Consider the following 11,354-nt stretch of genomic DNA (forward strand, 5'->3'; position numbering starts at 1 on the left):
TTCAGCACAGACATGAGGGGGAAAAAGCCATGAGCAAGTCAATGGCAGGATACCATCTGTAGCAAAATCACATGTGCAGTTGAGAGGGAACCTCAGGCAGAGCAGTGGACACAACCTCTCCTAGCCATTACCTGTCCTCCTGCCACTTCATCTCACTGTTGCGCTGTTTCCTGTTGCCAGTGCCATGGAGGAACCTTCAGGYAAGCTCACTGTGGCAGCAATCAAACAGCTTAACTTGTCACTGTGGACAAGTCTGACCTTTTGGGAATCAAAGGGGAAACACATACTAAGAACACAAACTAGAGATCATGGACMGAAGGAAAGTTATATATACCTAGCAGCTTAATTCAGCTTTAATGGCACTTGCATTCAAAGTCAGCTTCAGGGAAAATCATAGAAACCTAGAATGAACCACGAGAAACATTAAAAAATCCACCCTGGGACTAAGCAATCCTCAGCCATCTTTGGTGTCCTGGGAATCTCCCTTTGCACTTTCCTTCAAGAGGAAGCAATGCCACTGGCAGCAGCAGTGCAATTAATTCCACACCTTTAAAACAAAATGCCTAGATGAAGCTACTTGTCTCTCAGCAGCTCTCAGAAATTATATCCCCTCCCTTGGTCTTCTTTCGTGCACAGCGGTGAAGGTGACATCCCCGTCATCCTGATGTTAGGTACAACTCCTACTGCAGCCAGAGAATCAGCTCCTCTCATGCAATCTGCCTGGAACCTGGATTGTTCCAGGCCTGGAAAGGGGCCTGATTATTACTATCAGCTTCTAGGAAACAGGTGAGGAGAGGGGAGGAGAGAAGATGACAGACTGGGAGATGGGAATATGAGCACTGGCTGATGACACCAGTGGGTTCTGGCATTTATGGAACTGACAGCAGCCTCAAGTGACACCTTGCACTAGGATGAGGGATGAGGGTAGGAAGGTCCCTACAAAAAGGGACCCAGGTAAGGTGGTCTTCACTGTAAGAGTGAAGACAGAATGGGATTTCCCCTCAYCACAGATGGGAAAAATAACCAAGGCATATCAATACCAAATAACMTAGGAATGGACCTGAGTTAACAGGACAGTTATCAATTTTAAATCCCTCCCTCTGACTTTGTTTCAAAATACTCCMTGGTCTCTCTTCAGATTGTTGTTATTGCTGTGAAATAGTTTTCCAATTTCTGACTTTGCTGGCACTTCACAAAGGCAGGAAAACCTGTGCTTAATATCAGTTTCAGTCTGGTTGAAAATCAGGGTTTTTTTTCCCCACAGCTCGTCTTACCATCCAGCACTTACACTTAACCTTTTGTACATTTGCAGTACCTTCTCACATACTATGAGCAACATGCTTAAGTAAAAGTTGCATTTAAATCAAAGTGTACCAAGATAAAAAAGATTAGGCCAGGACTGCTGGAATCTACAATACTAAGTCTGGCAATAACTTGCTCAGAATGTCTGTAAGACTAGAAGCTTGAAACAAAAAAAACCTCTCAGTAATTTCTGCATTCATCCCATAGCTTTTGGTTGAACTATAGCCCATCTTTCAAAAATTATGCCAATCCTCATCTCAGATGCTATGAGGGACAGAGATCCTCCACATGCCCAGGCAAGCTCTCCTTCTGCACAACTGCCCTGACTTTTAAAAGCACTGCCTTCTAGCTAACCCCACAAGTGCACTGGCAGCTGCATTCATGCTCTGGAGCTTGACAGAGTATGCACTCTTCACAGGGCACTTCGTACTTCTGCATTTCCAGTCCACTCTTTCCAAGAACCGGGTCAACTAGCAGCTACTATGTTTTCAGGTTTGTTTTTCAAAAGTTTAGCTAACTACTCCTATTGTAACTTCCCTTGAGAGGATCAGGACACTGCTGTAAAGCTGGTGTGGGTCATTGCAGAAGTACAGCAGGGGACAGAAAGAAGAAGGAGGCACTAGCTGTCCTAGGACACCACTTTTTACAGGTCATATTGTTCCCTCTGGAACGGGGAAGCTCTGCATGGGAGGTTTCTCTTTCATTCTTGCAATGGGACATCATGCTCTTGGAAGCAGCCTGCTGGAAAACTGTTCTAATAAAGCCTTTTCTCTGAGGGTCTCTCAAATCCTGCCAGTCACTCTTCCTGCTTTCAGGTGTGGCACAACAGCACAACTGACATCTTCTCTGATGCCCTTCATCCCCATATTTCCACCCTGTGGAAACCGCTCCTGGCTTAGGGCTGGCTGCATAGTTTCAGTAAGACAGCTATTTGCTTGCTATCTAAAAAGACCCCTCTTCTGTCTATCCCCCCTCCCGTAGCAGACATATCAACAATGCAGAATGCCCTCCAGGAAACCTATTTGCAAAAAGGGAAAGGAACCTTTTTGACATTAAAAAAAGAAAAAAGGGSAAGTGACAGGTTTTTGATACCTATATGTTATGGCCATATGTTAGAAAACAGGGTGCTTTGAAGAAAGAGGTTAGACTGAAAGTCAGGAGACTCTGGTTTCTGTGATCAGACTGTGATCTGTTGTGACACGCAAAGACTGTATGATCCTAGGCAATGGGAGCTTGTTCCACAGACAGYAGTTTGAAGGAGAGAGATTTCAGCTAGAGCTTGAGGACTGTGATGACACAAACAACACCAATTTATTTGGTGCAATTCAAGAGGACATGCAGACATACATCCACAAAATAACAGGGCCACCCATTGCAAATACAGTGCAAAAGCTCAAAGCAGTTTTCAGTGATGTTTTGTACAAAAGTGCAATRCAGCATTGATAGAACAGCCCCTTTCTTTCTCTTTCCTAAGTCCAGTGGATTTCCCCAAAGGAAAACTCAACAGTCTGTAACTGTGGAAGCCAGCAACCCCACTAAAACACCGCACCTGTACCTGCTCACAAACTCTGTCTATCACCTCTGCAAGTGGATGTTACCAGGGACTCTGTTTAGTCACCTCGAGTACGCATTTATGCTCTGGAAACTGTCTTAAAAGGGATTAGCCATTAGCCACAGGACACGGCATGTGTCCTCAAGGGTGAAATGAAAGCTGTTAAYGCAGGAGAAAGGCACTGAGCAAGGCTCAGCCTGAGTCCATGTCTGAATGCCAAGCCCAAACTCCCTGACCTGGATTCCCCCTGCTTACAGAGGTGGAAGGACAATCAGCTCATACAACCTGAAAAAGAGATGCACAGAGAGAATGAGGAAAGGTTCCCAAGCGAACTGTCATGAATGGATTGACATCTCCCTCTTCTTCCCTGGCCTGTGAAACCTGTGAAGCCTGTTGTCAGAGCTAGGATTCAAATGGCCCATAGTGAACAAACTACATAACATGGTCAATTTCTCCCCAAATCTAATGCTCCCACAGAAAATTACACAACCAGAAACACAAAACCAGATACAAGTAGTGTTCTGTGCACAAATGAAAAACTAGGAGTTACTCCAGACAGGAGGTTATGTTAAAGATCTCTATCAGTCCCTTATGAAATATCTCATTTTACTTTCTTTTTAACTGTTTTTTTTTTTTTTTTTCCCTTCATTAACAGAAATAGAGCAGATGGGACGTACAGGAAGGAGGGGGAAAAAAAGAAGAAGGATGGAGGAAAAACAGAGAAGAAAAACAAAGAAAAGAAAGGAGGGAGAAAGAAAAGGATGAAAGAAGCACAAAAAGGGATGCATGGAAGAAGGACAAAAAGGGATGCATGGAAGAAGGACAGCAGGGCAGACAGATGAAAAGGAGGAAGGGAAGAAAGAAGCGAAGGAGAGAAAGGACAAAGGAAGGGAAGAAGAGAGGAATAAATGGAGTGCGGTAGGAAAGGAAGAAGTGAGACAACGACTGAAAAGAGGCGAAAAGCATCTCTGTGACCTCACACTGGATCACTGCATGGCCATATTGCATGRGATCAAAGTGCAGTGGTTTCAGGATCGAAGCCTCCCTCACTGCTTCTCTACTGGTTYACAACACAACAGCCTTAACCACCCGCACTTGAACCATCCTCTGATACTGGTGAAGCACCCACAACTCCAGAGGACTGGAAAACATCCTCACCAGCCTCGCACACGGCCCGGCACAAGGGCCGCGGAGGGGAAGGCGCGGAGAGGCAGACGCGGAGGCTGCGGTTCCTTTTGGCTGCGGAGCTGCCCGGGCAGCAGCGCTCCCGCCGCACCCTCTGGCGGCGGCCGCGGGCACCGGCAGCACGACCGAGCCCCTCCCGGCCCCCTGCCCTTCCCTGCGGGTCACCGACGGCTCTTTGCCCCTTTCGCTCTCAGCTCCGCTGTTTTCAGTATTAAAGCAGCGCTTTGAMGGCCGCCTCCGCACGCAAGCACAGCAATCCGTCTCTTCTCTCCGCCGCCGCCGCATCCCCGGCACCGATAGCCCAAACTGTGCCGATGGAGCCTGTACCGTGGATTTTCCAGAGCTGCAACAAGACCCCCTCTTCCGCCGAACCCAGGGCTCCGGGTACTAGAGGGAACAACTGAGGGTTAACTCAAACACCTCAAGTACATTCGAGCAGCTCTTTGCACAACTAGAATGACTCATRCAAAATACTGACACTTGGTTTGTTTTCTTGTATCATAACGGAACACGATAAACTATCAGTACTGTTAAAGGCACATTCACTCTTGTTACTTTTGGAATGCTAGCAAAACACTGATTTGGTAAGAATTCATAGCATTTCCAGATCCTGACACCCTGCGACACAATTGTTCTTCACTGTTTTGCTTTTGGTCATAACCACCTGCCTCAAAGGGCTATCAGATGCTTATAGATAGATTGAAAGGGGGGAGGTAGGGAAAGGAGATGCTTGGAAGAAAGTTTTCCACAGCTCTGCATTTCACTTGCATTACTTTAAGAATAACAGATTGCCACTTAAGTGCCTAAAGTGTGTTGTACTTGTTGTCAAAGATACTCAGCGGCTTCTCTTGTGATTTTTGTGGCTAGACATTCACAAATCAAGTACACAGAAAGTTTTTATGAAGACTCAGTGACTTTGATTCAGTAGAAGAGATGAAAAATGAGCCGCCCCCAATAGTGAGTGCTGAARTATTCTTAAATATCAGCTGAATAGGATCTTTTTTTCTTTTTTTTACCTATGAGTGCTGTTTCAAATTGTCTCGTTCAACCTTTCAATTTCTTCCTTTTTCAGTTACTGCCTTTCCTGAAATCTGAGAAGCCCACAATTACAAATAGACAAACTCAGATTTAASAATTAGCTCACAAGCTTTGCCAGAGATTAAAGTTTTAAAATCTGTGAATAGCCTAGCAGGCCTTGGCATTTCTACATGAAAGATAAAAATTTTCTTCAGCCTTCTCCAGCCATCAATACTTGCACAAAGTTCGGAACAGTTTCTGGATTTTTTTCAAAGGGGGAGTATCTTTCTATACACATGCAGTATTTACTGGACAACTGTACTGGTATGTTCTCACCATTCTGTTTGCATTCCCATGGCTGCARTCAAGTAGTACTTGTAGTGTTAATTCAAAAAAGTTTGAATGGTGACTAATCTCATTTATTCAAAAAAACATGAACGCACTCGCATGCTTTTTAAAGGATTCACTCTCAAAATTGCTCTGAAGATTGTGTGGAATGTTTGGAGAATTCCAGCATTGCACACAGGTAGAGAGGCTTTCCTCACAGAAAAAATGTACAAGCATACCAGCAGCACATAAATATTTTGGTTCTGGAAATACCGAAAGAAGTTGTCCCTGCTTCTAAGCAATAGTTTAGGTCTAGAAGTGGCCGGGTTTTGCCAGAAAGCACAGCTTTCATTCCATCTCTCAGGCTCTTGYCTTCAAGTTAAAACAGTGACCTGTCCTCTGATATCTCTTTATGAATATTGAATATCAATTTAAACWTAGAAAACTTCAGACTGATCTCTAATCCTCCCAACCAAGCTCTCACCTACAGCTTGGTCTTTAATATGACAAAACCATTTCTTCTTCTGGCAACCAAGCCTGCTACCARGATACAGTCAAAGGATCTGCTGAGCCACACTCATCTCATCTGAAGTTGTCGCTGTTTATTCTGTCAAGCAATCTCCATGATCTGGCATTTTATTTAATTCTAAATTAAACCCASCAGGAGATCCTTATTTTCTGTGTCAATGACCACAGCCTCTCTGCTCTGCTCGTGCAGATGTGTCCAGAACAACGCTACTGAGGGTACCTCACTGAAAGGACGACTGAGACCCATCTTTGGTGTTCTTCCCTCTTCCTTCTCTGTGTTTCAGCACCAGATTCTTGGGAAGCCTTGCTCTTCCTACAGAAGAGCAGAGTGGCTGACATTACCMAAGGCCAGAGTTCACAGCACTGTCAAGCCTTTGCACACGTCAAGGTGTTTTCCTTAGAAATGTTTCACTTCTCATACTTTGTCCTTTCAAACCCAGCAACCTCTCCCTCACCTCCTCTGCTAAGCACCTGAAAACTCACATTCCCGGAGATGTTTGGAAACACTTCACAAAGAGGCTGTGCAGCTGTTGTGCTGGTACCCCACCTTACTGACAAAACCGCAATTTCCACAGGGATTTTTCCAGGGCTGGCTCCTTTCTCTCACTGCACTAGCCCCACATTAGGCAATCCAGCACCAAGGTTGGGCAGGCAGAAGGTTCAAGGGCTGACACAGGCTGAAGCACCTAATCCCCCAGCCTCTGTAATCCTGCTATAACCACAGCTTAAGTCAGGAGTGGTGCCTCTGTGAGGTCGGGAGACCTTCATTCCCAACCCCAGCTTTCCTGCCCAGGCTGGATGTTTTCTCTGCCCAGGCTGGATGCATTTTCAGTGGGCTGGCAATGTCCTAGGAAGCCCTGCTGGCAGATTTGTTGAGCCTGTCTGCACATTCAGTTGGCATAGCAGTTCAGTGATATAACTTGGAGAAGAGCTGTGAGTTTCTGTCCATTTATAACACTGTCTCTTCAGTTTTCCACCCCTTGTATTTATCATGGTCCAAAGCACCCTGCTGAAGGAAGATACAATCACTCTGGGCTTGATATGAGCCAGAGAGTACCAGCTTATTTAAGACCACCTGTAGTGAGTGGGAGTGAATGTTTAATAGTTTTAGTGACAAACCATAGTAACACGGGCCTCCCCAAACTTTTTTAACAGAGCCCAGACTTCACCTGGACAATGGAAAACAAGAAGATTTTTTTCTGTGTTACCACTCTGCATGGGAGCAGAGAAGGCCAAACCTCCTTCATCCCTTTTCCCCAATAACTAGTTTTCTTCTCCAATATAAATTCTGGAGTTTCTGGGTAAGTTAGGACAGAATAGGAAACATTTTCTCATACCCTTTCTTCCCAAATAACAAACCTGATTCTCAGCCCATTGAAAAGTTATCAGTGCTTCCAGACCCAGGACTGAAACGTATGTGACATACTTTGACARCCAAAAGCAAACTAAATTGCAAGAAGCTATGGTCAGAAAAAAACTATACTAAGCAAAAAGCTGAACACCTGCTAAGGATTTCTGTGCTGGTGCTAGATCTTAAAACTGAGGACTGTCTGCAAGCCACTGTTCTTTGTAAGGGAGACCCAAAGTGGATGAAAATTCCTTACAGATAAGAACAGAACAGAGAAGATTACAATTCCTGACATGACTTAACTAAAGGAAGCAGGTAACTCAGAGCAAAACTGTTTCATGACCTCTCAGACTCTACCCTAAACACACCAACTGAAATCAGGTATGGCTGCAAAACTGTATTAGCAAAAAGGAAAACTGTGGTCCCATCAAAGCCAAAGGACCCTCATATTGTCCCCAGTAAGTATTGTTAATCAACATGAGTAGACTAGTAATTAATTCAAGCTCTAATATGCTTGAATAGAGAGAATAAAAGCCCATGGCTTGAAATGCAAAATTGCTCTCTTGTCACGTTTTACATTAACCAATCTTTCTGTTCTTTCTCTTCTAAGTATCAATTCTTGTTCTGAATGCCCCTCAAACCAGATAATACCCTTAAGTAACAGATTAGATAAAACCTACGTTGCATTGCCAGTGGGACATTATCTGATTGTGAGTCAAATGTACAGTGGTACGTTATGCTGTATTTCATTTTCCCATTAGACAGACTACATGGATTAGCTACACATGTGAACTATCCTGCCACATACACTCATCTTGGAAGGAATGGGATTTTTATTACATAAGATAGAAGAATGTTCAGTTCTTGCCCACACAGGAAACTTTTGACTAGTAATGCCAGGTATGGATGAAGGCGGTACTCTTTCATACGTACAAAAACATACTGGTGCTTTGGAGACCTGAGGTAAGCCCTTGCCAGAAAAATGGATTATTTCTGGTTCAAACACTGACATACTTTGGCTTAGGAGAGACATAGCCTTCTGGAGTTTTAGCAAAGCCTTAGGAGCTGGCATAATCTGAATCCTGCCTTGATGAATCTCAATCTACACCTGCCACCCTTCAGATTTTCAGGTAAAACATTCACTATGGCAGACATGATCAGACCACCACAAGTGAGAGTTTACCACACTTAGAGCCTTTAACGTTGGGTGCTAATTATCTGCATGGATTTTTGTTATTCTAGCTCCCCTCTAGAGAGAAAAAGGACCATCTTCCCAAAAATCTCTAGTTTAAAAGATAACTTGRTTGGATTACTCAAAAAATATGCCCTCTGATTCACAGTTCCTTTCACTGCTCCCTCAGCACCCTGCTCCACTGGAAAAGGAAAACTGCACATCAGGACAAAGAAAGTGGTCCTACATGAATAGGATGGGGTGCTATAGAACTCTGAGGTGCACAGTAAGAAAACATGTGTCTCCTCRACAGATCTTTCCTATCACAAATTGCTCAACTTGTTTCTGTCTTCCCATTTTCTCTCAGCCATAAAAACAAACAAAAAGCTCCCCAAACACTTCAAACAGCCCAGCTGTGACAGTTTGCCAGAGGTTTTAATGTTTCAGTGCCAGAGGTTGTTGGCTTTAGAAGGAGATGCTTACAGTGCTTGAGTAGTGTAACAGCATTATAAAAATCAAATGAAAAAGAAGGTCATAAGAAGTGTTTGTCACTATCTCGGCACAACAAAAGAAACCTCCCTGGCTGTACCTGAAACATGTTAACAGCCACTGCTGAGCAGAAGTTGGGTAAGCTAAGGCTCCAAACAATCCAGAGAAGAGGATGCATTRGGCAGTGCTAGTTTGTAAAGATCAGCAGCCCAAAGGGATACTGCTGCAGCTGAATCACACACATCCTCCCTGAGGGCTGATTACTAAAGTCTAGAGCAGCACTATGTTGGCCATGATGCACTAAACAAAGTTCATACAGGTATACTTAGAAAGTTTTACCCTCCTGGGCTTTATGTTAATTCAGCTGTTTGGATGGGAAAACAACCCAAAGTGAGGAAAACAATGCAACCAAACAAAAATTCCCAAACCAAACCACACCACACCACAGGCAATTGACTGCTATTCCAATGCTTCTTTTAAAATAATTTCTAACAAACCCCCAAAGAATTCAAACAAATTATTGAACTAACCAGTAACGGCAGCCACACACTGCTGTTGCAAAAAGCTAAGTGTATCCATAGATACTGCTAGGGCTTCTGATAATAGAAGATCTCTAGTAAAAGCATCACACGCTCCTGTGTGCTTGCATTGCTCTGGGAGTCTTGATCCTGACTGGGGCATTTGGCTGACAGAGATTAAGTGAGTGTGGTGAGTGCAGCAGCACGCTCAGCTGGGACCCCTCCTTTGGGTTCCACTTCTGGACCCCTGCAGAACAAGAGTGTATCACTGGCATGAATTCTTGCGCGTAACACTGAGGACGCATGAGAGCAAACAACACGTGCTGCTAAGTGAGCGAAACGTCCTCTCTGATCATCCCTGAGTAAATAGCTGCAAGTTTAGACAAAATACCCCACATGAAAGTGTGCCATCTGTTCAACTACACCAAGAGATTTCTGGGGAAAGGAAGGGACAGAAAATGTGTTCTGTAATAGGAGAGACAGCCTCACGCCCTCCAAAAAATGGAGGGGGAAAAAATATGAAGAAAGCAACAGCTGACCGAGAGCCTCTCAGGATTTCGGGGCCAGTGGAAGGGAAGCAGGGCAGCAGACCGAACCGTGGCCGGACAGCCGAGGGGCTCCCGGCAGCACCGTCGCCTCGGCCGCTCCGCGGGGCCGGGAGCTCGGAGAGCAGCCACGGCGGGGCTCGGGGCTCCGCTGGGGATGTGCCCGCTGCGTGCGGACCCGCGGCCGCGGAAAGGGCGCGGAGCGCGGCCCCCGCACCTGCCGACGAGCTTACCTGCGGTGGAGCCGGGCGCCTCGCCCTCCTCCGGCGGAGCGGGCTTCTTGCCGGGCCCCTTGCCTTTCCTGCCCTTCTTGCCGTTGCCGGCTTTTTTCTTCTCGGCCATCCCGGCTCCGGCCGGCACCGCGCTCCCCGCTGCCGCCGCCATCCCCGTGGTCACCCCCTCTGCCGCCACTGCCGCCGCTGTCGGCTCCCGGAGCGCCCGGGGCTCCAGCATCGCTCTTGCCTGCCGCCTGGGACTTGCAGCCGCGAGTTCCTTGGAAGTTTTTGGAAACTCCTCTTCGGGCCTTTTTTTTTCTTCACCCCCCTCCCTTCTTCTCCACCCCTTTTTTTTTTTTTTTTTTTTTTTTTTTTTTTTTTTTGCTTTCCTTTCTTTACTACTACTAATAATAAACTACGGCCCCAAAACACACCCCCTCGGCACACGCCTCGCTAACGCCCGCCCCGGGCACCCCTCGCTCGCTCTCGGGAGGAGCCTCTACGGCCCCAGGGTGGGGGGCGGCCCCGGCCCCAGTCCCCCAGCGCCGGAGAGGGCGCCGGCAGCGCGGCCCCGGCGGGGCGGGGCGGGCAGGGGCCGGGCAGGGCAGGACGGGGCGGTGTTGTAGCCTGGAGCCGCCCCGCAGGCAGACACGGTCCGGAGCGCTGCGGGCGCGGGTGGCTCCGCGGGAGCGCAGAGGGGGCCGGGCTGGGGCCTCTCCCGCGGGGAGTCGGAGAAAGCGAGAGGCGGGCGCGGTGCTCAGCAGGGCGCTGACATGCTGCCACTTAGGCACCTGCTTAAACTGCGGCTTCCGCTTAACTTGCGAGGATACCRGCAGTGCTGCCTCCCCCGCGGCGGCGGGGGATGCTCGGGGGAAGGAGGGCTTGCGAGACCAGCGTGCGCTTYCACACCTGGTGATTTGCGAGAGGGTCCTGTCGCTGGGAGGTCTCGCTGTTCTCAGTGTGGGTCCGTTTCTACTTTGGCGTCTTCTCGTGGGGCTGGTCCAAGAACCCCTAGCTTCCACAGAGCTGGTCAGGTAAAGCCTTTCTGCAGCCCACAGATGAAACTACGCCTAATACAGCCGTGCCCAAGGCAGCTGTGAAGCAACTGGTGGCAGTGTAAATGCAGCAAACTGAACTCTACCATCAGCTGGAAAACT

General features: G+C 47.0%; 1 protein-coding gene across 4 annotated transcripts in view; it reads right to left on the reverse strand.

Annotated features, from left to right (window-relative positions):
* NRG1 (neuregulin 1) overlaps positions 1 to 10,555 on the reverse strand; it is a 168,617-nt gene extending 158,062 nt beyond the window's left edge. For all 4 annotated transcript variants that reach the window (XM_057373274.1, XM_057373269.1, XM_057373270.1 and 1 more), the window contains exon 1: positions 10,216 to 10,555. In XM_057373274.1, the coding sequence (XP_057229257.1) occupies positions 10,216 to 10,435 (220 nt within the window). In that variant the 5' untranslated portion in view covers positions 10,436 to 10,555. The remainder of the gene's footprint in view (positions 1 to 10,215) is intronic.
* Between the last annotated feature and the right edge of the window lie 799 nt (positions 10,556 to 11,354).

Source organism: Malurus melanocephalus, unplaced genomic scaffold, assembly GCF_030028575.1.
Source record: "Malurus melanocephalus ecotype Western Australia unplaced genomic scaffold, MMel_1.1 scaffold_191, whole genome shotgun sequence".
Taxonomy (NCBI): domain Eukaryota; kingdom Metazoa; phylum Chordata; class Aves; order Passeriformes; family Maluridae; genus Malurus; species Malurus melanocephalus.